The 27,832-nt window shown below is 37.4% G+C and overlaps 1 protein-coding gene across 3 annotated transcripts in view; it reads right to left on the minus strand.

Annotated features, from left to right (window-relative positions):
- LOC126354764 (folylpolyglutamate synthase, mitochondrial-like) overlaps positions 1-27,832 on the minus strand; it is a 130,778-nt gene that overhangs the window by 55,925 nt on the left and 47,021 nt on the right. For 2 of the 3 annotated variants that reach the window (XM_050004654.1, XM_050004657.1), the window contains 3 exons: positions 24,688-24,815; positions 17,272-17,518; positions 2,024-2,160 (listed from right to left, as the gene is read on the minus strand). In XM_050004654.1, coding sequence (XP_049860611.1) covers positions 2,024-2,160; positions 17,272-17,518; positions 24,688-24,815 — 512 coding nt within the window. Of the gene's footprint in view, positions 1-2,023; positions 2,161-17,271; positions 17,519-24,687; positions 24,816-24,907; positions 25,003-27,832 lie in introns of those variants that run through there. The other variant, XM_050004656.1, reaches the window with a different exon arrangement.

Here is a 27,832-nt window from a genome sequence, read left to right on the forward strand (position 1 = left end):
TAGTTGTAGTCGAATTAAGTCGGGTGATGCTGAGGGAATTAGATTAGGAAACGAGACACTTAAAGTAGTAAAGGAGTTTTGCTATTTGGGGAGCATAATAACTGATGATGGTCGAAGTAGAGAGTATATAAAAGGTAGACTGGCAATGGCAAGGAAAGCGCTTCTGAAGAAGAGAAATTTGTTAACATCGAGTATAGATTTAAGTGTCAGGAAGTCGTTTCTGAAAGTATTTGTATGGAGTGTAGCCATGTATGGAAGTGAAACATGGACAATAAATAGTTTGGACACGAAGGGAATAGAAGCTTTTGAAATGTGGTGCTACAGAAGAATGTTGAAGATTAGGTGGGTAGATCACATAACTAATGAGGAGGTATTGAATAGGATTGGGGAGAAGAGAAGTTTCTGGCACAACTTGACTAGAAGAAGGGATCGGTTGGTAGGACATGTTCTGAGGCATCAAGGGATCACCAATTTAGTAATGGAGGGCAGCGTGGAGGGAGACCAAGAGATGAATACATTTAGCAGGTTCAGAAGGATGTAGGCTGCAGTAGATACTGCGAGATGAAGAAGCTTGCATAGGATAGAGTAGCATGGAGAGCTGCATCAAACCAGTCTCAGGACTGAAGACCAAAACAACAACAACAAGGTAGTTGCTAAAAACAGAGATGATAGTATTGTAAATATTGTAATAAATTGTTCACATTTAGGGTTAATCTGCCCAGTCAGGCAATCAAGGCTATTTTTGAGTAGCAAAACAGTGCAGGAAGCCTCGACACAGCATATTCTTTTCAATAGAAACTGTCTAAAAAATAACGTCATTCCAAATTGTGTCAAGACTGACGTCAAAACAAACACAACATTGTTGCATTGGAAAATGCACGAAAACTCGGAGTGAAAAACGAACTGAAAGAGCTTTTTATTAAAAAACAAAATGTTCAACACACAGCTTTACAATGCAGATTGGATTGCTGCCTAGTATTAACTGAACGAAAGCTGCTAATTGTTAGCTATAAGCTGATATTGTTAACAAGAAACAACATTAAAGAATATATTATATATATATATATATATATATATATATATATATACATATATATATATATATATATGCCCAGCGGATTAGTGTCGAGGTCCAGTGTGCCGACCAGTCTGGGGATGGTTTTTAAGGTGGTTTTCCACCTGCCTCACTGAAACGGGCTGGTTGCCCTTATTCCTCCTCAGTTACACTTTGTCAGCCATTGCTGCGCAAACACTTTCTCCCTGTACACGTACAACATAATTACTCTACCATGCAAACATGGGAAGAGTTACCAAAAATATAATACGATACATCATATGCTAATGAAAATAAGCAAAATAGACTACTTTTCATGACGAACTGTCACTTACTTCAAAAACTCCTTGTATAGCAAAAATGGCAGCAATAAGTCTTTTCACAAGATCCTGAATGGGGCTTTCCATGACAGTTTACTATCAATCCGAACACCTAGAAATTAGAACTGTTCCGTTTCAGTAATCATATACCCACTCCGTGAAATTAAAATGTCGGATTTTGTTGAATTTTGTGTTAGAAACTGTAAAAACTGAGTCTTGCTGTGCTTCAGCTTTAGTTTATTTTCCACAAGCCATGAACTTATGACATGAACTGCACTATTTGAAACAGTCCCAATATTGCACACAACATCCTTTACTACCAAGTTAATGTCACCAGCAAGCAGAAATATTTTAGAATCACCTGTAATACTAGAGAGCTTATCATTTATATAAGTAACAGCAGACTGGCAACTGTGCCTTCAGCTGCCAGAAACTGCAGTCATGTGTGATAGTTTGCACGTGTGTGTGTGTGTGGAGGGGGGGGGGGGGTTCTACTTTTGGCAAAGGCTTTGTTGGCCGAAAGCTTATTCTGTGACAGGCTTTTTGTTGTGCCTATCTGCGACTCAGGATCTCCGCTATATGTGTGTAGCAACAATCCTCCTCATAATACTGCTAGAGAAAAGAAATATTTGCAACTAGTAGGACTTACCTTAACACATTAGTACAATCATATTCACCACCTATACCGACTTCAACAATTGCTACATCCACCTTTTCATGTAGAAACACATTAAATGCCATTATTGTCAGGAATTTGAAGTAGGGTGGCATATCAGTATCACTTTCCTGAAAACATTCATACATTTAGTTCAAAATGTGCAGTCACAGTGTTATATATGTTTATTACTTAGTGACACATTTGCATTAGACAAACAAGGCTCTTCAAACATTCACTTACAGGAGACCTGATATTTTGTTTCTAGTGTAACCTCACATATATGCATTTCTGAGAGTTGCTGAATACACAAGGTAACGAAAAGGAATTCAAAAATTTTATATAATAAAACAGTCCCAACCACATAAAAATGTTTATGAATTTTCTAGTGTCCGAATTCGATCACTGTTTTAATTATCATCTGACTGCTTATTCTGTGATGAGATTAACATGAATGAACTTAGAGGAATGTAAACTACAAGCACAAAAATAAAAAAAATAGCAGATAGGCAGCTGTGCCCATGGGAGTCTGCTAGATGGCATATAACCACTGTTGCATGACAAGAAATTTACATCGCTTAAATGGTGGAAGCTCTGCCCAGAGTCTCCAGCCTACATCACTGTCAGTCATTGGCCATAAAACACATTAAATAAAGTCTAAATACAATTATTTGTGGACAATATTTACTTCCAGACCATACGTATATCAAAAATACAAATGTGTCTTATCAAACCATAACATAAAACTTAAAACTGAGAAAAAAGAAAAAGAAAAGAAAATAAGCTATTAATGTATAAGAATATGCACGAGGCCTTCTATGGGCTTTGTGTGTAACAACCATTAGGCAAAAATGTTTAGCAGGAATCCCACAAAATAACCATGGTAACATTCTGAAGAGCTATGTATTACAACTACACATCAAAGATACAATCTTTGGCCTACAATCTTTGGATCACCAGTAATCAAGGTTCCATCATCAACATCAATATGTTGCTGCTACCAATCAGAAAACAAAATAGTTATTCTACTTTGAAAATTATTTCTGTCACAATTATACTCAAAAATTAATGTGGCCTTTAACTACTAATAGGAGTTACAAGCAAACAATAGCGAGATATAAAACATTAGTGCCCTTCTATAGGGACAACTGCATAATGTATTTCAGGTACAGATGTGAGAAAATATTACTTATACTCGTGGTAATCATATGAAGATTCATATATTCCTATTCTTAGTATTATGTACAACATTAGATGTGAGGTATTAATTATCCCCAGAATTTACAATTATGTTTAAGACATTAAAAACATTCAAGAACATTAGTCGAATAATACAAAAATAAACTGAAATAAACCTTACACGTTAACATCAAATGTCCACAATGGCAACTTAAACATACATTTGGCAATGATGATTAGGAAAATGCACCACCAGAACTCCAGCAACATCATTATACCCTCATAATACACTAAACGCTCACCTGCTATTCCATCTTTGTTTATGCAAATGTTACACTATGATTTGTAAAACGAAAATAAATAGTGTTGCATCAAATGTAATAGGAGTGAACTAGTCCTTTTGTCAAAATTAATATTTCTGAATAAACAATGCCTTCAGAATGCTAACATTGGCATGCAACGGTATTTCAACATTCCAATCAGTATTTAGACATTAGTCACTAAAACTTTGATTTAAATTGTAATTAGCTATAGCACAAAAATGCGAATATAGAGTAATAAAGTGGTCTATTAGTGAACCTATACCTCAACTTAACACAGTTGTTTATTGAAGTTATGTCAGTCTCATGATATTAAATAAACAAAAAAAAGGTCAGTAATTAAAGTGCTCAGGACGTTGGCTATTAAAACCATTACCAAATACAACAAGGATATATTCACACGGCACTTTTGCCACAATAAAATATCAAACCTATATTAAAACAGACGAGCAAGGAAACCTAGAGTAAATCCTCAAAGAGATTGAAAAATAATTTTTCTCTGAAATCTAACTGTTTTATTAAGTAATGATAGTCTTTTTCTTTTATGATGAACACAAATTTCTAGTTTTTCTTTGACACTATAGTAGATAGACCAAGTGAAAAAGTTTATAAATAAGTGCAAAGTTCATATAGTGTAGGCTTAGTTCTTTGTTTACTTTTGTTTCATCACAAACAATACAAACTTAATTGTTTCTATTTCTATTGAAGTTATGAATTAGTATCCAAACTTTAGGTCTGAACTTTCTAAGAAATTTAAGATTTTGAGTAGACCAGGAAGTTAGTCTTGTTTACTTTAGACTAAAGCTGAAATTTGTTTGGCATGAGTGAGAAGTGTATGATTTGCATAGCACTGTTAGTTCTGGGGTGTGGTGGGAGGGTTGTTGCAGTTTCTTTCATGTGGGTGACTGTAGTGGTGTGGGAATTAGAGAGATAAACAAGGCTTATAGGTTTTGTAGGATTTGCTATAGAGATAGGCAGATAGTGGAACAGGAGGAGGAGACTGCCGGTCTTCAGGTGGAACTAGATAAGGCTGGAAAGGTTAATGGGGGGGAAGAGAAAAGAGATGGGAAGTGACAACAGGTTATAGAAGAAATAGGAATAGGACATTCTCAGACAGTTTTGTTGTTAATGTGAAAAACATGTTTGATCTGTTGCCACAGTTGGAAACTGATGAGCCCCAAGTAGATGTAGGAGTAGACAAGATGCAACAAACTTTTGAAAAGTGAGAAATAAAAAATCAGAAAAAGATATGAAAAAAAAGAAAGTTTTGTTGTTAGGTAATTCGGATGGTATAGATGTTGGCCAACTGTTGCAGGGTGACCTGGGGTCAGCTTACCATGTCACAAGTTTTTTTTTAAACCCAGAACAAGTCTGGGTCAGGTGATAGAGGATGCAGGTTCACTTTGCAAAGACTTCACAAAGGAAGTTGCCATGGTAATAGTGTATGGGGCGGACAACAGCTCAGACAGGAACACTAGGTATTAGACTGAAAGTGACCTAGTAAAGATACCTTCAGCAACAAGACACACTGGTGTTGGCCTTGTATCTGTTCTGAGGAACCATGACCAGCCTCATTTAAACTCTTCTGTTAGGAGAATTAATTTAGAGGTGGAATAGCTGCTTGGATCAGATATGGTGTCTCATATCGGTGTGGTTCCTGTTGACCGACTATCAGTAGTTTTGATGATATTAGGCATGGCCTTCACCTCAACAGGAAAGAGACGGGAAAACTGTCTTGGCAAATAGCAAATAACTTAAGGTGGGGAGGGTGGGGGGCACTAGCTTATGTGGTAAAGAAACAGTGGTTACAAGTGACAGAACAGCATATATTTCAGGGTATGAAGGGCAGGACCAAAAGATGTTCAGAGACATGTTGAAAACGACATACACATTGTTAAAACAGGCAGCCAGAAAGCAAATTTTAATGTACACAATTCATGAAAGCAGCTCCTAACCAAAACTGGAAATGTTCAGAAATTGACAGAAAAATTAGGTTTATCCAGTTGTAATTCAGCCAGTGCACAAAATTAGTTACCCTTATTGCATCAGAATATCTGAGGACTGAGGGGTAAGCTTAATGAGTTGCTTACCATGATTTGTATTGAAGAATTAGAGTTGAGCAAACCAGTTTAATATACTCTGCCTCTCTGAACAGTATGTGACCACTGGTGCAGATATGTTAAATGTTAGAAGTTAGCCTCTTACTTCTGTAGAGAAAACATGGAGAAAGGAGGAGCTGCCACATCTGTCAGAAACCATTTTACTTTCAAGAATATTGATATTATTAAATTTTGCTCACAGCAGCACTTAGAAGCTTGTGCAACAGAAGCAGTATTTCACAATAAGTCCTGCATAACAGTAGGTATATACAGAGCACTTTCAGGAAACTTTAACCTCTTCATAAAAAATCTGGAAGCTCTGTCATCACACCTTACAGTAAAAAACAAGGAAATATTGGTTGCTCGTGATTTTAATGTGAATTTATTGAAATTTCTGTCAATGAATATTCATTGCAATTAATCACACTATCATTTGATTTAATGCCTGCTGTTAACTTTGCAACCAGGATATGTAAATGCTCAAAGACTGCTACTGATAATATCTTTGTAGACAAATTTAGGGAAAAAGTAGTTATATTACGAAACAACTATGAAAGTTACTTCCTCACTTGAAAATTGTTTTCTCTCACAGATAACTTAAATCAAACAGATGCATACAAATAAACCACTGATTACACAAAGAACAGAGATATCATTTGAGACAAAAAGGAGACTGTATCTACTGTCTAAGAACAGCTCTGATGTCAACATTGTAACACATTACAAAGAATATTGCAAAATATTGAAGCAAGTAATCAAGAAATCTAAGCAGCTTCATTATGAGAAAAAACTAATTACATCAGACAACATGACAAAAACTACATGGAATCTAGTGAAGACAGAGACAGGTGGGCCAGAAAGAAAGAGGAACAGACACCTCTAAAAATAAACGAGACATTCTTAACAAATGCATATAGCGCTGTAAACCTCTTAAACAAATACTTTGTCTCCATAGCTGACAGTTTGGGCTTATCAGGTTCAGTGCACAGTGCAGTGGAATATCAGAGACCAGTCCCTACAAATAACTTCTGTGAAATGGAAATGACACTAACCACTCCCAAAGAAATAGCATCCACCGTAAAATCCTTAAAATCAAAGTTATGATATCGTGTGAATGAAGTTAATCAAAAAGTGTTCATGTCGATTGAGTTCTATGTTACGTTATTTGTGTAATCAATCTTGTATCAGCACAACATTTCCAGACTGACTAAAATATGCTGAAGTTAAGCCTTTTTACAAGGAGGAGGATAGCAAAATACCTTTGAACTACTGACCAATTTCACTTTTGCTTGCTTTTTGAAAAAAATATTTGAAAAGGTTGTGTTCAGGCTCATCTGACTGCAAATAATATACTATCAAAGTGGGTTCCTTAAGGGCTCTGATATTGAAAAAGCTATATACACATACAATGAGAATGTACTTAACTCATTAGAGGCTACTGGCATTTTCTGCATAGGCCTTTGACTGTGTCAATCACAGCATTCTCTTCAGTAAATTATAATATTACGGTGTCACCGGCAGTGTTGCAAAATGGTTCGACTCCTACCTAACAATAGAAAACAAAGGGTGTCATCATGAAATACCTGTGGAGTAAGCACTTAGTCTTCATCTCACTGGGAATTAATTACATGTGGTGTTCCTCAAGGTTCCATCTTGGGTCTGTTGCTTTTTCTTGTGTACAATAATGATCACTTATCAGTTATAGAGCCAGATGCTAAGTTTGTTTTGTTTGCAGATGATACAAACATTGCAATTCTTGGCAAATCAAGTACAGATTTAGAAATGGCTGTTGATCAAATTTTTAACATCATTAATAAATGGTTTAAAGCTAATTCACTTTAATTAAACTTTGAAAGACCCGCTACATGCAGTTCACAACGTGTAAGAGATTTCCTTTTAGCATGTATGTAACATATCAAGACATGCAGATAGAAGAGGCTGACTGTGTAAAATTTCTGGGATTACAACTCAATAATAAATTAATTTGGGAAGGGCATACCACAGAATTGCTGAAGCACCTAAACAAGTCTGCACTTGCAGTGAGAATGGTGTCAGATGTAGGAAATATAAAAAAATTCATACTTTGCTTACTTTCATTTATTATTTCATATTGGATCATATTTCGGGCTAACTTGTCAAAGTGAAAAAAGTTTTTAAGAGTGCAAAAACATATATAATGAGACCCATCTGTAGTGTAAATTTAAGAACATCATTCAGAAACGTGTTCAAGAAACAGCGTATTCTAACCACTGCTTCTCAGCATACTCCTCAATGAAATTTGTTGCAAATAATATGTCCCCAAGACCTAAAATCACTTACCTTGGACCAAAACGGGGTCCAATATTCAGGAACACATGTTTTCAATAAATTGCCAGCAACCATTAAAAACTTGGTTGCAGGTAAAACAGAGTTTGAAAGACTTTTTGGCATGCAACTCCTTCCACTATATAGATGAATACCTTAACAGGGTCTGTAAGACCAATTTACGTAAAAATGTCTGCTAGATTTCAGTTTTGTCAGCATTTGACCACAACAGTCAAAATTAGGTATTTTGTGTATGATGAATTTATTAAAAGTGCATAACTATGTTTCATTCTGACAGTGTATTAATTCTGCAAATACTAGCAGTTCCCATTTACTGTAATAAATCTACATATTTTGACAATCTCCTGACAAATGATCACGGAAGTGAGTATTATGTTCGAATAATCTATGTCTTATGTCATACTTTCTGACACGGTCCACACTTGTGAGAAACATCTCATTTTTGGGTCTACAAAACAAAAACTGAATGTAATCTAATTCCTAATGTTTCTATTTTCTTCTTGTCTGTTCACCACCATGCTCTGTTAACTGCTCATCACTATTCGCAACACCACTATTCCATCACTGTTAGTTTTCTGACACTCAAAGCGAATGCCTTGGAGTGTTCTCAACCTCTGATAACCCTCCAACATCCAACTGTTGGCATTGTTGGGGCTGAGAGGGTTGGCTCTCCTCACAAATCTGGCGCAAAGAGATGGTCTTCTTTGTTCTCTGAAGTGTTGGTGGTACTGGAGGGTCTCTGAAAATGAGCTAGTGTGCTTCAATGCAACTCTGTGACAGTAAGACTGCTTGTGGATAATGACTTTGTTTGTTTCCTGAATTCATATAGTCAAGAATGGTGCCGATAATCATGCCCTCGAATGCCCTAAAATCAACATAGTCCTTGGCATATGAGTTTCAAGTAAAAAGAGAAATAATTGAGGGAAACATAAATTGGTTGCTATGAGTTGCTCAAGTAAATTCCACAGTAGTATTGTGCAAAACTATAATACCAAAACCAGCTAGGAATTCTTTTTATAACTCTAGCACTTAATAAACTTGCTCTCTTATAAAAGGTATGCCATGAACAGAACAGGGTACAGCCAACTGCAAGTGGTGGCTGATGTTGGTACTAACGATGTCTGTCACTTTGTATTGGAAGAGATTCTCTCTGGTTTCGGGGGATAGCTAAAGTGGTAGGGGGATAGCTAAAGTGGTAAAGACTTGCTTGCAAGATGAAGGTGGAGTTAACCATCTGAAGCATCATCAGCAGAACCGACAGTGGTCCTTTGGTAAGGACGTAGAGGATTTCAGGAAATCACAGAAAGGGTGTCAGTCCAAAAGGGCACCCAGCAAACAAAGTACAAAGAAGATCTAGCAGCAATTTGTATCTACATTGATACTCTGCAAGCCAATATACAGTGCGTTACAGAGGGTACCCTATACCACTACTACTCATTACCTTTCCAGTTCCACTTGAAAATAGAGTGAGTGAAAAACGACTGTCTATATTCCTCTATAAGGGCTCTAATTTCTCATATCTTATCTTCATGGTCCTTACACGGAATGTATATTGGCATTAGTAGAATCATTCAGCAGTCACCTTCAAATGTCGATTCTCTAAATATATCAATAGTGTTCCTCGAAAAGAATGTCATTGGTACTACAGTTGTAAATTGTCACAGCTATGTTCGGAAAGAACCAGACCTCCAAGCACTGACAGAAAGCATTAAAGCTCAAATGATTATAGGTATGGAAATAAGTTCAGCGGAAATTTTTACAAAAGGTCTAACCGTGTTCAGAAAACATAGATTAAATTCAGTTGGTCATGGAGTGTTTATTGCTGCCAGAAGCAATGAAATTGAGGTAGATAGTTACTGTAAGTTAGTATAGGTCGAGGTTATGCTTGGCAACCAGAATAAATTAATAATTTGTTCCTTTTACGAACCTCCAGGCTCATACAATACATCTGCTGAAGATTTCAGAGGAAACTATAGTGCCATTTCAAATAGGCACCCCACTCAAACAATTACAGTTGGTGCTGACTTTTAATTCACTTTTGATATGTTGGCAAAATATATGTTTAAAGTGGGTGATAGGAATAAAACATAGTCCATAGTACCGATTTCTTTCTCACAGAATTATTTTGATGAACTAGTTCAGGAGTCCACTTGGATTGCGAAAACATAGTTCACTTCTTAGCAACAAATATGTTGTTGTTGTTGTTGTTGTTGTTGTGGTCTTCAGTCCCGAGACTGGTTTGATGCAGCTCTCCATGCTACTCTATCCTGTGCAAGCTGCTTCATCTCCCAGTACCTACTGCAGCCTACATCCTTCTGAACCTGCTATGTGTATTCATCTCTTGGTCTCCCTCCACGCTGCCCTCCATTACTAAATTGGTGATCCCTTGATGCCTCAGAACATGTCCTAGCAACTGATCCCTTCTTCTAGTCAAGTTGTGCCACAGACTCCTGTTCTCCCCAATTATATTCAATACCTCCTCATTAGTTATGTGATCTACCCATCGAATCTCCAGCATTCTTCTGTAGCACCACATTTCAAAAGCTTCTATTCTCTTCTTGTCTAAACTATTTATCGTCCATGTTTCACTTCCATACATGACCACACTCCATAAAAATGCTTTCAGAAACAACTGCCCGACACTTAAATCTATACTTGACCTTAACAAATTTCTCTTTTTCAGAAACGCTTTCCTTGCCATTGCCAGTCTACATTTTACATCCTCTCTAATTTGACCATCATCAGTTATTTTGCTCCCCAAATAGCAAAACTCCTTTACTACTTTAAGTGTCTTATTTCATAATCTAATTCCCTCAGCATCACCCGACTTAATTTGACTACATTCCATTATCCTTGTTTTCCTTTCAAGACACTGTCCATTCTGGCCTACTCCAAACTTTTCTTTTGTTTCCTTTACTGCTTGCTCAATACACAGATTGAATAGAGTCGGGGAGAGGCTACAACCCTGTCTCGCTCCCTTCTCAACCACTGCTTCCCTTTCATGCCCTCAACTCTTATAACTGCCATCTGGTTTCTATAAAAATTGTAAATAGCCTTTCGCTCCCTGTATTTTACCCCTGCCACCTTTAGAATTTGAGAGAATTTCAGTCAACATTGTCAAAAGCTTTCTCCAAGTCTACAAATGCTAGAAACGAAGGTTTGCCTTTCCTTAATCTTTCTTCTGAGATAAGTCATAGGGTCAGTATTGCCTCACATCTTCCAACACGTCTACGGAATCCAAAATGATTATCCCTGAAGTCGGCTTCTACCAGTTTTTCGATTCATCTGTAAAGAATTCGTGTTAGTATTTTGCAGCTGTGACTGATAGTTTGGTAATTTCACATCTGTCAACACCTGCTTTCTTTGGAACTGGAATTATTATATTCTTCTTGAAGTCTGAGGGAATTTTGCCTGTCTCGTACATCTTGCTCACCAGATGGTAGAGTTCTGTCAGGACTGGCTCTCCCAAGGCTGTCAGTAGTTCTAATGGAATGTGGTCTACTCCCGGCACCTTGTTTTGACTTAGGTCTTTCAGTGCTCTGTCAAACTCTTCACGCAGTATTGTATCTCCCATTTCATCTTCATCTACATCCTCTTCCATTTCCATAATATTGCCCTCCAGAACATTGCACCTGTATAGACCCTCTATATACTCCTTCCACCTTTCTGCTTTCCCTTCTTCACTTAGAAATGGGTTTCCATCTGAGCTCTTGATATTCATGGAAGTGGTTCTCTTTTCTCCAAAGGTATCTTTAATTTTCCTGTAGGCAGTATCTATCTTACCCCTCATGAGATAAGCCTCTACATCCTTACATTTGTACTCTAGCCATCCCAGCTTAGCCATTTTGCACTTCCTGTCGATCTCATTTTTGAGACGTTTGTATTCCTTTTTGCCTGCTTCATTTACTGCATTTTTGGATTTTCTCCTTTCATCAATTAAATGCAGTATCTCTTCTGTTACCCAAGGATTTCTACTAGCCCTCATCTTTTTACCTACTTGATCCTCTGCTGCCTTCACTATTTCATCCCTCAAAGCTACCCATTCTTCTTCTACTGTATTTCTTTCCCCCATTCCTGTCAATTGTTCCCCCATGCTCTCCCTGGGGTGCAAAATTCTACCAGGTGGCTTCCTCTTTCATTTCTTAGCCCTAATCCATATTCACCTACTACATTTCCTTACTTTTCCTACTGTTGAATTCCAATCACCCATGACTATTAAATTTGTGTCTCCCTTCACTATTTGAATAATTTCTTTTATCTCATCATACATTTCATCAATTTCTTCATCACCTGCAGAGCTAGTTGGCATATAAACTTGTACTATTTTAGGAGGCATGGGCTTCGTATCTATCTTGGCCACAATAATGTGATCACTATGCTGTTTGTAGTAGCTTACCTGAATTCCTATTTTTTTATTCATTATTAAACCTACTCCTGCATTACCCCTATTTGATTTTGTATTTATAGCCCTGTATTCACCTGACCAAAAGTCTTGTTCCTCCTGCCACCGAACTTCACTAATTCCCACTATATCTAACTTTAACCTATCCATTTCACTCTTTAATTTTTCTAACCTACCTGCTCGATTAAGGGATCTGACATTCCACGCACCGATCCGTAGAACGCCAGTTTTCTTTCTCCTGATAACGACGTCCTACTGAGTAGTTCCCGCCCGGAGATCCGAATGGGGGACTATTTTACCTCCAGAATATTTTACCCAAGAGGACGCCATCATTTAATCATACAGCAAAGCTGCACGCCCTCCGGAAAAATCACAGCTGTAGTTTCCCCTTGCTTTCAGCCGTTCGCACTACCACAACAGCAAGCCCGTTTTGGTTAGCGTTACAAGGCCAGATCAGTCAATCATCCAGACTGTTGCCCCTGCAACTGCTGAAAAGGCCGCCTCCCCTCTTCAGGAACCACACATTTGTCTGGCCTCGCAACAGATACCCCTCCATTGTGGTTGCACCTACGGTACGGCTATCTGTATCGTTGAGGCATGCAAGCCTCCCCACCAACGACAAGGTCCATGGTTCATGAGGGGGAACAACACATAACCATGACCAAATAGGGATCACCACCACAGATATAGGGATTAGTGACCATGAGTTGGTTGTAGCAAGACTGAACATTGTAACACCCAAACCGCAAAAATTCACACAAAATACATCTAATTACAAAAAAGCAGATAAAAATTCTCTCGAAACCTTCCGAAGAGACAGTCTCTAATTCTTCCAATCTGACTATGTAAGCATAGTCCAGATGTGGTTTGAATTCAAAGAAATAGTTTTTACTGCAATTAGAGATGTACACAAAATAAATTAATAAGAGATGCCACTGATTACCCATGGTACACTGAACAGATCAGAACAGAACACTGGAAAAAAGCATCCCAAATTTAAAATAACACACAATACCAAGATTGGCAAAGTTTTACAGAAATTAGAAATTTAGTATGAACTTCAATGTGAGATGCTTTTAATAGCTTCCTCAATGAAACTGTCTTGAAATCTGACAGAACAATCAAAGAGATTCTGCTCATACCTAAAAAACACCAGCAGCAAGAGGCAATCAGTATCTTCCTTGCACAATAACAATGATGATGTTACTGATAGCAGTGTCACTAAAGCAGACTCATTCCATACTCTTTTCCAAAATTCCTTCATTAAAGATGATGAAGTAAGTACTCCAATTCGAATAAAAAACAACTGCCAACATGAGTAACTTTGAAGCAGAGATCTTGGGCAAGGCCTCTGGTCCAGATTGTATACCAGTCAGCCTCCTTTCAGAGTAAACTGGTACAATTGCCCCATACTTAATGATCATATACAGCTGTTTGCTCATGAAAAGTTCTGTACCTAATGACTGATAAGTTTCACCAGTCACAACAACAGCAAAGAAAGGAAATACCAGTAATCCACTGAATTACATATCTATATCGCTAATATCTATATGCAGTAGGATTTTGAAACAGTCTGTGTTTGAACATTATGGTGTACCTTGAAGAAAATGATTTACTAACAAGTAGCCAACACGGTTTCAGAAAATATCGATCATGTGAAACAGAACTCTCTCTTTATTAAGTAATGAGGGCTATCAACAGGGGGAAGTCAAATTGATTCCATATTCTTAGATTTCCACAAGCTTTTGGACATCATTCTTCACAAGCAACTTCTAATCAAATTGTGTATCTAAGACGTATCATCTCAGTTGTGCGACTGTATTAGTAATTTCCTGTCAGACAGAACATAGTAATCAATGAAAAGTCATTGAGCAGAACAGAAGTGATACCTGGAATTCCCCAAGGAAGTGACACAGGCGCTCTGCTGTTCCTGATCTACAAAAACAATTTAGGAGATAATGTGAGCATCCTTCAGATTGTTTGTAGGTGGTGCTGTCATCTATTGTCTTGTAAAGTCATCAGATGCTCAAAACCAATAGCAAAATGATTTAGTTGAGATATCTGTACGGTGTAAACAGTGGCAATTGACTAAATAATGAAAAGTGTGAAATCACCCACATGAATAGTAAAAGTAATCAATTTAATTTTGATTGTACGATAAATCACACAAACCTAAAGCCTGAAAGTTCAGCTAATTACTTGGGGATTACGATTATGAATAACTTAAATTTGAACGAACACATAGATAATGTTTTGGGGATGACAAACCAAGACTCTGATCTTTTTGGCAGAACATTTACAAAATGTGACATGTCTACTAAAGAGACTGCTTACACTGTGCTTGTTTGCTCTCTTCTGGAGTATTGTTGTGTGGTGTGGGATCTGCAACAGAGAGGATTGACAGAGGACACCAAAAAAGTTTGGGGGCAGCTTGGTTTTGTATTATCGCAAAGTAAGCAAGAGAGAGCAACAGATCAGATACGCAAACTGGGATGGTAATCATTAAAATAAAGGTGTTTTTTGTTGCGGCAGGATCTTCTCGTGAAATTTCGATCACCAGCTTTCTCCCCAAAGTTTGAAAATATTTTGCTGGCACCCACCTACAGAGGGAGAAACCTCTGCCAAGTACTTAACTGTGAAACACAGAGTAATCATGTAGATGTTGATGTAAATAATAATACATAATGGAGACAACTTCTAAACACTTTTATTTCCATTCTCATAGTATCATTACTGTTGTGGCCTTCAGTTCAAAGACTGGTTTGATGCACTTCTCCCCATTAGTAAGCCTCTTCACCTCAGTATATCTACTAAAACCTACATTAATTTGAACCTGCTTACTGTATTTACAGCTTGATCTGGTTTAGGGGAAATATTGTAAAATTTAACTAAACGAAGAGATAGGACTCATCCTGACACACCGAGAAATGGTTAATTTGGAAATGGAAGGAAGTGTGGGAGGTAGAAATAGTAGGAGATCAAGGTAATTAATAAAATTCACAGTGAATGTAAGCAAAGCCAAGAGATGAAAGACTGAATATCACTTATTATTAATGTACCTGGCTGCTCACTTGGTAAGAAAATTGGGTGAGACAGCCACTCTGCTACACATTGATATTTCCTCTTAACACCTCAGTGAGGAGGCTATGGTTATCAACAGTGCAAGTTTCAGCTTGCCCAAGCTGGCTCACCTGGCAAGCTGAGTTCCACAGGCAGAGGGCTAGCAGGAGAGCCTACTGCACTGTGCCCTTCCATCACACCATCAAGCACTCTAACCAATTACCTGTGTTGCGTCTCACTATGCGTCTTGTCTGCAACTGTCCAAAACTTACGGATAGAAAATATGACTTTGGTGTTATGTTCTATTTGATTCCTACTGTGCATCAATGGATTATTGCATTGTGATTATCAGTGGTTTCATCCTATAAGATGGCAATTATATTAATTCTGTCATCGTATGCTTCATTTTCACTATTTGGAAGTAAAAAAAAGAAATATTCATATTAATGATTTATAATTCTGATTGCTGCCATATACCCATATAATGTCTGGAACGAATAAAATATGAATACACTGGGGCTACACTGAAGCATGGAGGCTCTAACATTCACTGAACCCATTGCCAACCTGCCCCTGCATAGTTATGGAAAATAAAAAAATAAAAAAAGGATATGTAAGGACTTTGTAGAGTGATGTGGTGAGTGACCAACTCAGCGAGTTCATACAGGCCAGCTAAGCAAGTCAACGTGGCCAGACTGCCCAGTGAGTTGCACTTGACTGCAGAGTCTTCAGAACCACACGCATGGGCCTGTGAACATACACACTGGGCATGTGGAAATCAGCACCATGTATAACTTTGGAGGGGCCACAACAAAAAGGCTGTTCCATTCCCAACAAATAAAACCTGCCTAGTAACAATTCTAGGTATACATGTTGCACTGCACACATTGCATGCTGGTTGGTATTCCTGTGTAATACTTTGGAGATCGAGCCCGAGCGTAGCTCCGACCACAACTTTGTGTTACAAAGATCGTGCCCGAGTTTAGGTCAGGCCACAATTTTCTCAATGCGCGAGCCACTTACTTCATAAAAACTGGACTGATTTAATATGAAAACAGTGTACAGATATCTTGCAAACTGTCCCTTGAGTGTTGCTGCCTGCTGTTGTCAATTTCTAGAATTATTTCGAGAGAAACAGAAGGGAGCATAACAGCTGCTGTCATGAATGGCAGAGCCAACTGTGATCACGATGATGTAATTTCGTGTGCGTACTCATTCAGTTTCTCAATTTACTGTAATTCTGCTATAAATATGTCGTGTATGTTGAGTGAACGAGAAATTTTTGGAAGCTCAAGAGGAAGAACCTGCTCAATAACCAACCTTGAAGCTTTTTCTTGGGAGGATAGTTATACTTTCTATCAGTATTTTACAGTTTATAATCTATCAAAGAACTAAAGTAAATATGAAAAAAGGAAACTTGAACTCTGATGGTTTTTTCAGTATGTGTTACTCTTAAATTACCTATGTGCCAGCAATGTTTTTAAATAACAGCAAAAATGGCCAGTTTCCTAGGCCCAATATTCTTCTAAGTGGCTGGTCTCCAAAGCGTTAAAACAGAAGCTTTGGGTCATGAAGCAGTGGCCTATTCTGTGTGTGCTGAGCACCACTTACTTCCATCTACACTGTGGGAGCTTGTGAAACTAAGGTTATATTACTCATAATTTCCCCCCTTCTTCTGTGACAGGGAATGTAAAACAATTGAATGAAACAACAGTATCTTCAGAACACAATAATGAACTTAGTTTCGTCACTTTAAGTAGATACTGCGATAACTATTTTACATCATTACTACATATAAAAATTAGGATATGCAAAAATTTCAAAGAAAATAATCAAGATGAGGCCATTTTAACTTACCTTCTGGAGATGCAGTTTATTATAGACATTCCAGAAGTGTTGCGTAAAGTCTTCTTGACTGAGGGGCTTTCCATTAATTCTAATCCTCTCCCGCACCGCCACCAGATGAGGCGATGAGAAGAAGCCAGTTTTAAGTCCATACTGCCTGAGAAGTGAATCACAAAAGGCACAAACAGACCCCTTCCCCTTTGTACCAGCCACATGGATTGCTTTAAGCGTATCTAGCTGTTCCAAAGTCACACCAGACCTGTAAAGATCAGAGTAACTGGTCACAACAAGTTTAATATACATTTAAAGTAATGCCAAAACATTGTCTTAGAGAGAAAAGTGTCATCATTGGTGACAACTTCAAGAAATCTTGATTTTAGCATATGGTCTCTCTCTCTCTCTCTCTCTCTATCTCTCTCTCTCCCTCCCTCCCCCCCCCCCTCAATCTTTCATTTACTGCCTCTCACTAAGCTACAGATCGTAATTTTGTTTAATTCCATTGCTTCTTGTTTTTTGCATATTTGTGTTTCTCTCTCTTTTCATCCACCATCCTCCTCTACCTCTTACTAGCCCACAGATCATACTTTTTTTTCCAATTTTTGTTGTGTTTTGCATATTTTTCTTCTTGGTGAAGCATACATCATGCTTCATGCAGCACGTCATGCCTACTAATGAAAATCATATTTCTTGTAAGTACTGTTCTGGAGCAATCAACAACCATAAGCAGTTTCAAGGAGTGCCTCGGAGCAGTGGGAGATTGCATGGATGATGATGATGATGATGACGATGATGATGATGATGATGATAAAGAGTAGCATGTAAAAGATGAATGTAAGATCTTAGTTTATAATTGGCCATGGTAACGATTTGCATCACAAAGCTTGAAATTATTATCCAGCTGTTTTGCTGTATAATGTTCTCCATAAGTAACAGTTGTACAGTGGATTAAGTCCAGATACATTAATCAATATCCACTGAAGATTCTATTCCATTTCCTGTAAGTACATTTTATCATCCCTAAAATCAATCTGTAGAAGGTGTACATTGCTGAAAAGAGGAAATCTGGAGATATCCAATTCAGCTGTAGGAGAAAACAACATTAATTCCTTGGAGCCATTATAGAATGGGAGAAGATATTCAAACACTTTTCAATATAAAATGTACCAAGATGTCAATGTACCAAGATGTGGTGATGTGTAACTCCTGTAATCGTTTTCTTGTGATACCTGCAATATCATGGTAGCTGGCAAGTTCACTTTCAATACATTCACATGGAACACCCAATTAGTTCATGTAAAGGTCCATGGGTGTCACTCACTACCAATATAATTTGTCAACACTGTCAAAAGCACTGTGGATTTCCAAACATGAAGCCCGACATTCTGGCAAAAGCTGTAACGGCAAACTATAGTTGCTGTGGTTGTTACTTAGAAGCGTGAAATGGCAAAGCCCACAAGCTCCACAGACTTACCTCAGCACAAATCAAACCAATGAGTTTACGAAAACCCTTATGCCAAAAAATATATAGGTTTTAAGATATAAGCTCAAATTTCAAGAGTAAGCCCTTGAAATCCTTACATTAACTGAGACAAAAGAAAAATTCAGTTGAGAAAACTACTAAAGTACAAAGGGACACAAAACTCCAAGTACTGCAAATAAAAACACCTAAAACTATAAAGAACAACAATATAGGGAAAAAGATAGATTGCTATTTACCATGAAGAAGGCAAGTTAAGTTGCAAACAGGCACAATTAAAAGACACTTACACATCAATTTTCGGTCACAATCTTACCAGAAAAAGGAAGAGAAATACACACCCATTCATTCACACAAGCAAACACACCTCACGCACACATGAGCACCATCTCCGACAACTCAGACCAGAATGAAAGTGTTGTGTGGAACGGAAGCAGCAATCTGGAGGTGGTGGGGAAAAGGAAGGGATAGCAGTGTACAGGTGGAGGGAGAGAAGAGCACTGTGTGGTGGAGTGTGCAGCGACTTTAGTCTCAACAGGTGCAGCATTGGGAGGCTGTGGGGCAGGGAGGTGGAGATGGGGGAGGGGTGGACTGAAAAAGGAGAGGAGTGAGGAAACATGGATGGATGTGTCGGCAACGTGTGGCACACAAGGAGGGTAGAAATTTAGAACAGGGAGGAGATGATAGGACAGAGGTGGTGGGAACTGTTGGGTAGAGAGTGTGCTGTGTGCTTATCTGTGTGAATGAATGTGTGCGTGTTTCTCTTTCTTCTTCTGACAAAGATTGTGGCTGAAAGCTAATGTGTAAGTGTCTTAACTGTGCCTGTCTCCAACTTGACGTGCCACCTTTAGACTAAGTACACAAACACACACACACACACACACACACACACACACACACAGCCACTGTCGTTTCTTAGTGCTACTTTCTCTCTCCTCTCCCCTTTCACACCACCACCTCTCCCCCTCCTCCCCAGCACAGCTTGCCAATGCTGCATCTACCCGTCCCTATCACATCCCTGTGCACCACTCCAACAGGCAGCATTAACGTTTTTCCATCCCCTAGCCCAACCCCTATCCTGCTACCTTTCCCCCTCCCCATCCCATGCCTCCTCCACAGCCCCACACTACCCCCATTCCAGTTATGACTGCTGCTCACCTCAGACACGATTGCAGTTGGGCCTTGGTGCCTGTAAAAGGCCATTGACACACAGTCAACACAGATTTCGAAAACATCTTTATTGTAAAACACAATTAGCTCTTTGCTCGCATAAAGTGTTGAGTCCTACTGACAAGGGATTTCAAATTGATTCCACATTTCTAGATGGCTTTGGACACTATACCACACAAGCAGCTTTTAGTGAAATTGCATGCTGTCTCAGTTATGTGACTGGATTCGTGATTTCTTGTCAGAGTGGTCACAGTTCTCGTAACTGACAGAAAGTCATCAAATAAAACAGAAGTGATTTCTGGCATTCCCTACGGTAGTTTTATAGGCTCTTTGCTGTTCATTACCTATGTAAATGATTTGCAAGACAATCTGAGCAGCTGTCTTAGGTTGTTTGGAGATGACACTGCCATTTATCAACAAGTAAAGTCATCAGAAGATCAAAACAAATTGCAAAACGATTCAGAAAAGACATCAGCATGATGCGAAAATTGGCAATTGACCCTAAGTAACAAAAAGTGTGAGGTCATCCACATGAGTGCTAAAAGGAATCTGATAAATCAGTCAAATCCAAAGGCTGTAAATTCAACTAAATACCTAGGAATTACATTTATGTAAAACTTAAATTGGAAGTAACACACAGAAAATGCTGTGGGGAAGGCTAATCAAAGACTGCATTTTATTGGCAGGACAGATCTACTAACAATACAGCCTACACTACACCTGTCCGTACTCTTTTAGAACACTGCTGCGTGGTGTGGTATCCTTACCAGATAGGATTGACGGAGTACATTGAAGAAGTTCAAATAAGGGCAGCATGTTTCGTATTATCGCAAAATAAGGGAGAGAGTGTCACTGAAATGATACAGGATTTGGAGTGGACATCATTAACGCAAAATCGTTTTTTGTCATGGCAGAATCTCCTCATGAAATTTCAATCACCAACTTTATCATCTGACTGCAAACATGTTTTGTTGATGCCGACCTACATAGGGAGAAATGATCACCACAATAAAATAAGGGAAATCAGAGCTCGCATGGAAATATATAGGTGTTCATTTTTTTTTTCTGCGCGCAGTACGAGACTGGAATAATAGAGAATTGTGAAGGTGATTTGATGAACCCTCTGCCAGGCACTTAAATGTGATTTGTAGAGTATTAATGTAGATGTAGATGACACGACAGTGGCCATGTGTGTGAGAGTTGTGATGACAAGAATTTTTTTACAAACAATGAAGAACGAAGTCCCAAACCCGAATGTTTCTAGCATTCTTTTTCATCATGCCTGTATGTGATTCAACATCTCCTTATGTGGTGAGTAGCACTCTATCCTTTCATTGTTTTTGTTTTACTATTTTAATTGCTTCTGGCTGCAATACACCAAATTTTGCTTTTGAAAGTAAGTACTGGCCAATTACACGGATTCTTTGTAATTTCTCAATACATATTATGGAAGTCATACCTGAAACTATTTAGAAACTTACTTTATGAGGGAATCCTTCAAATGAAATCATTTCTCCATGTACTTAGGAATAAAATCAATCTTCCCAACATGATCTTCATCCCATTGAGTCTGAGGAGCAGATTTGAGTACTGGCATTGAGCTTCACAGAGAAAAACAAAGGTATCTTTATGGAGAGCTGTGACCCACTTTACAAGTTATTAATTCCCTGCAACATACCTGTTTCCAATTAATCACAATTTGTGGGTAACTAACATACCCCTTAATATGATATTCACAAGGGATGCACAAGTTAAAAATATTTTTGTCATTACTATGTACGTGATATATAATTTATTTCTGAATGCCAAGGCGTGAATCAGCTCCTTTGTATACTGTTAGGTATATAGCTATTAACACATTTCTTACTTAAAGGAAGCAAAAAGCAGACGCATAATACCTCAATGTCGCAAAAACTAATCAAGTTCATCACTTAAGAGATCTACAATGACAAAGTCTTAATGGTCTTTGGCTGCTCTTGCACGGCATTGCCCACCTGGCTGAATACCTGTAGGAGGAATTAAACAAACTTATGATTTAATATCCTGCTGATTACACTTAGAGATGAAGCACAAGTTCCAAGTCGAGATACAAACTGGTCATGGCCTTTCAAAAGAATCATCCCGATATATGCTGTAAGCGATGCAGGAAAATTGTGGAAAATCTAAAAGATGATGGTCAGGTAGGCTTTAGAGCTACTGTCCTTCCAAATATCAAAGAGCATTTTAGTTAAAGAGAACACTACATTGCCTTACTGGGGCACCTCCCATTGTCACTGCTGCTTCGTTCATGTCTCCTCAGGTTAGCAGATAATATTCATAAATTCTTCCTCTCTATCCTAACCACTCAGTCTCTAACAGTTTTTTTTCCCTCTCTGCATGCTGCTCTCTCATTTTTTCCCAGAACAACTCCCACTTTTGAAAGCAATAAGATTGTGCTCAGTGGCATTTCTCTCACCTTTTATTGAATTATGAGGGCATCATAAAAATATATTCAAGGGGCAAGGGCGGCAGCATTTTGAAATTGCCATTTTACACATAGGTGAGTCAATAAGAGAAGATATCTCACACCCCAAAAACAAAATTTTACAGCATACAAAAGAATCTCATTACATATCAAACAATTTATAGTTACCCACTCAATATTGGTGATACAGGTAGGTTACTACAATACCTGAAAGGTAGAGATGTATTTCACTAAATTTCCTTTTTATAATATTAATTTCATTATTGATGTCATTTTTTCAACTGCAGTATTTTAAGTTATTTGCTCATATGACTAAACATAGAAAGTAGCCAAAAAATGGTAAAATTAGAAAATGAAGATACATACAACCACAGAGGATATTTTTATTCATATATTTTCAATGATGTCAGGTTCAAACTAAAAATTAAAAATCTGAAATAAATAATCATCAGAGCAGCTACAAAAATAGTGATTAACATTATTAGAAATTAATAGTCACAAAATGCCATATGTTAACTCTTCTCAACAGGGTGAAAAAAGCTATCTAAGCAGTGTTTCTGAAAATACTTTGAACAGGTATTCATTGCACCAAAACAAAAGGAGATCAGATAACCAAATGCCAAAAATTTCTCCATTGCTGAGTCACAATGAACATTTCAGACTAGACCAAGGTCAAAATTCAAAAACAGAAACTTGCAAAAAATAAATAAACTTCATGTTGACACAATATCAATATAAGTCAATCTGCTGATGCACATATTTGCTGTATCCTAGATGACAAATTGCTGTTATGTAGAAATAATAATATTTAACATTCACGTATGTTTGAAATTAGTTTATCTTTTAACAAGTCATGCATCTAAATGAAACACGTAATGCACTTTTACTAACTACTGTTGGCTATTCATTTTTTGTGTAAAGTTATATGAATGGCAATTAGCATGAGATTGTATCAAAATTCATTTCATGATAAAAGACAGCCACTTCTATTTATCATCATGTTGCTGAGGTAGCATCTGTTACACAATAAATGAAGATCTGTACCAGCAAAAACTGCTTGTATACCTGACCACAAAAAACGTATACTAAGAGGAGCCAGGTACCAGTACATGCCACACCGCCATACCATTTGATACACATCTTAGTAAACATTAATAAAAAGCATTACAGCTGTAATTCAGGTATGTTTAATACATCACAAACTGGTTTTGTTCTAACTGAATATCTTCAGGAGATTACAAATTCACCAACAGTCTTTGTAACTAGTTCCCACAAAGTGGCAAAAATGTGCTAGTATCATGCCTATAAATGTCTGATCACCAAATTCAATGCTAAATCGGATATTGTGGAATATGATGAGCACATTGTGTTGTGTTGTGTAAGTAACAAACATACCTAGTGCAGAAAGACCTGGTGAAATTACCATGGACAAAAGCATTTGACACAATTTAGAAGTGTTGGGAGAGCTGTATGTTTCTGCCTAAGCAAGCAGAGGATATTTTGGGTATTTGGTATCAGTTGTTGATCTGCAAACTTTTAAGTGTGTCTTTCATTAGTAACAAATGATGGAAACATGTTCATAAATGACATTACGTTTGGGAGAGAGAAGACCTTTGTAAAGCTTTAGAAATCTACAAATTTACACTGCTTAACAGCACTACATCACATTATCACCATCCATTTGGCAGCCATGGTATTAAGAAAACCATTTGTCGCTATTGTTATTATTATTATTATTATTTTTCTTTCTTTTCTCAGATGTTATGTCTGGTCAAAAATGGAAAGTGACGCGGACCTTGATCAAGCGTGACTTCCTTTTAACTGTAGGGAATATGTTACATTGCATTTAGGAACTTTCGGGTAATTGAACATGTATCAATAATTACAGATTTCTGTAGTTGTATACATAAGTTTGGATGTAGCTGTATTGTGTTGATGTACTGGTGGATATTGTGTGGTATGACTCCTGTAGTTGATAGTATAATTGGAATAATGTCAACTTTATCCTGTATATTTGTTATATTATTATTATTATTATTATTATTATATCATCATCATCATCATCATCATCATTACCAATACTACCACCATTGTGGAAAATATGAAGGAGAGAAATGTGTAGCTGCCTACACAGTTTCCTTGTTTACTATGTACAGGCCATCACAAAACAAGACCTGTACCAGATAAAATGTTAACCCAGAAAATAACATGTATTCCAGCACATAACTTAAGGTATTTTATCAAATCATACATTCCAAATTCAAAATATTGAAAAGTAATATCATAGCATCTAGCAAGAATTTTGTACCTTTCTCACCTTATTAAATACTTTTTCGTGTCTTCAATGTTCTGTCTCTGTTCAGAATGAGTTCGTGGACCTTTCTTTCTGTACTCCTGAAGTAATGCTGCACTTGTCTGCAGAGAATTTAGGGTCTTCACAGCTTCCTGTGCAGGAAATTCAAGTCCAATAACATAAAAACAATACCACTTATTATTAAAACAGAAACAAAGAAAGACACCAAGAGCATAAATCTTACATCAAACCTATTCCGTACGTTGTGAGATGCCTCTGTTTCTTGTCTGCACACCATTATAAGGCAAATGAAAGAAATAAAAGCATCATATCACTGATTCAAAGTACAGCACTCGGAGGAAAAAACGTCACTGATATCAACAGTTGTGTAATTGATGCCCACAGCTCCGTCAAATATCTTATCATGTATGACATAATAACAACTGACAATGAGTGATCACACGGACTGGGATTTACATGAAAGTAATTTTAGATAGAAGCCAGCAAAAAATGCACACAGTGACTACAGTAATACGTTACATATTTTTGCAGAGTCATGTAAATAACTATCAACCTCTGCTCACTTTTAGCATTTAGAGCTGCAACAACAGTAACTTTGCACAATGTATATGCTGAGGCTAGTTGTCACTAATATGTAGAGTGTGTTATTAGCTTTCACAGGCTGTTTTAAAATAAAAAATTCTCCGCTTACACAATAAAAGCCAAGTGAATTATTTCAAGTCAGTTTCAACATAAACTGAGATGTCAGTTTACTATTTATTCAACATAGAAAATTATGTAAATCATCCAAATTTGGTTTGAGCTGGGAACAACCATTGAAATATACATGGTACTAACACTATAGTCTATATAACTTTGTCAACTTTCGAGTTACCTAACACAGTTAAACCAGATTATTACTTGAGTCACTGTGTTTCCACTGTCACTAATTTTGACCTTTTTCTCATTGTAAATCAACAAGTATTTTCAAAATCTGACGGTTAGCCACATGCTCATCTGTAAGTAGAACCATTAGGCATTTATTTCAGCAGTCTGTCTTTAGTCATCAATATGTTAACATCTCTGCTCAAAGTCTTGCATCTCCATGTTGTTACCAATCGTTCAGGTTGGACAAGAGTCCTCACCTAGCGCCAAGCTCAGGAACACCTATGTGCAAACGTCTTAAAGAATCTGTGGTTAGTGTTTACTCACTTAACAACTCTGGACCAAATGTTTTACTAAAACTTTAGTGGCACACTCTATGAGCAGTTAAAAATTGGCAATCATCATTTAATTGTGTTTGTGGGCATTTAAATGTGTGATTTTAAGTTCTATATTGAGATTGTTTAATAAGTACTTAGCCCCTGTTTAAATTTGTTAAATGCAGCTGCTAGCCTGTGTTTTCCCAACACAATACAAAATCAGAAGAATGGTCATTCCATGGTAACTCTTGTTACAAAGTGGTGTTTATATTGTAAGTTTTGGACAATTAACAGAAGGAAATGTTTCTATTAAATATTTTTTATACCTCAAAACATACTTTATACAGAATGCTCTGTAAACCTATATCACATTAATTGTTACATTACTATATTTGTAAAACCAAATCTCACAATTATTCTTGGAAACTCACATTACATTTCCAAGAAAAGGCTTTTGCATGTGATAAAGAAAATACAAAAGTATGCTCTGTTTTATGTGAACATTTCTTGTAAGTTTTCCACACAATACCAGACGATCTTATAAGTATTTTAACAAAGTTCCAAACATTTAATCTCCAATAAAATAAATATTGAAACATAATGAACAGATAACATGCATTACAATAGACTGTAACTCACGTTACATTGTCATAGATCAGTCAGACTTGAAATAACCATGGGAATTTAAAACACTGGGAGGGTTCACTTTTCTGACAAGCTTATCTTTCATTCAATATATCTCATCTTTAATTTCAGGCCACTTCCAAAACTTCCCATCTTTCATCATAACATCAGCTTTAAACTCACCATTTTCAATTTTAGTAACATTACCAGGAAAATATAAATTGTCATATTTTACCACCATCCAGTCATCTACTTGTATATCTAGTGATTTTTCTGTTCTGTTAGTGTTTTCCTCTGCAGCTGACGAAGTAGTGTGTCCTACAACTTCAGTATTACAGAGTTCCGAGTGAGGAATTTTAGAAATGTTCAAGAAAGGCTTGCAGTTTTTGATTACGGCTGAGAGATGTAGTTTCTTGCTTCTTTGGCTAAAGTCTTCTTCACCCATAAGAACTGCTGTCACATTAGAAGAATAATTCATCAATGCTTTTACAAAATCTGATGCATTGCTTACAACACATTTCCTGTTTTTCACACGAGACCAAACTTGGCATTTGACAGCCCCACCAATTCCATTCACTGGCCCCTTCCCATGAGAAGTTGCAAAGTACTTCCATGTAATTATTTTGGCACAACTCTTACTTAGAACTTTTATAGCCTCTGCAATATATCTGTTTTTAAACTGGGAAGCAGGACCATCTGACCAAATTGTAACTTCACAAATACTTTTTGATAGTTCAGGAAATCTATCAGTGTAGGGAATGACAGTGTTTTTTGTGTGTTCCAGATTATCAGATACGAACTTGTAGGGATGAGAAGTGCCAGAATGCAAAATCATGACAGTAAAAATACTAATTTAATTCTGCTGCCAATGTGCACTTTGCATTTCATCTTGACTTACACATGTAAAATTTTCAGAAAAATCAGTTTGCATCACGGCAGTTAGCATCACACAAGGCAGTGATTTCTTATCATTCTGATAGTACTTTAATTGTTCTCTCTTAAAGAAGAAGTGCTCTAAAAATTTAGGTCCCATGGTAAGAATATGATCAATAGGATTCTGAAATGTACCTTCTTCCTCTGCTTTCAAAATTCTGCCATCGCTCTCCTGCCACACAAACCATTTCATTATGTACTCGCACGCGCGCGCACACGCACGCGCGCGCACACGCACGCGCGCGCACACGCACGCACACACACACACACACACACACACACACACACACACACTCACACATAGTATGTAGAGGGGAGGCCTCAATCTCCGCTAATTTCAAATTGCCGCCACTCATACCTCACCTGTCATTCAACATCATCTTTGCCTTTGCACTTTCGCCTCGACTGAC

The sequence above is a fragment of the Schistocerca gregaria genome, chromosome 3 (assembly GCF_023897955.1).
Source record: "Schistocerca gregaria isolate iqSchGreg1 chromosome 3, iqSchGreg1.2, whole genome shotgun sequence".
In the NCBI taxonomy this organism is placed as follows: domain Eukaryota; kingdom Metazoa; phylum Arthropoda; class Insecta; order Orthoptera; family Acrididae; genus Schistocerca; species Schistocerca gregaria.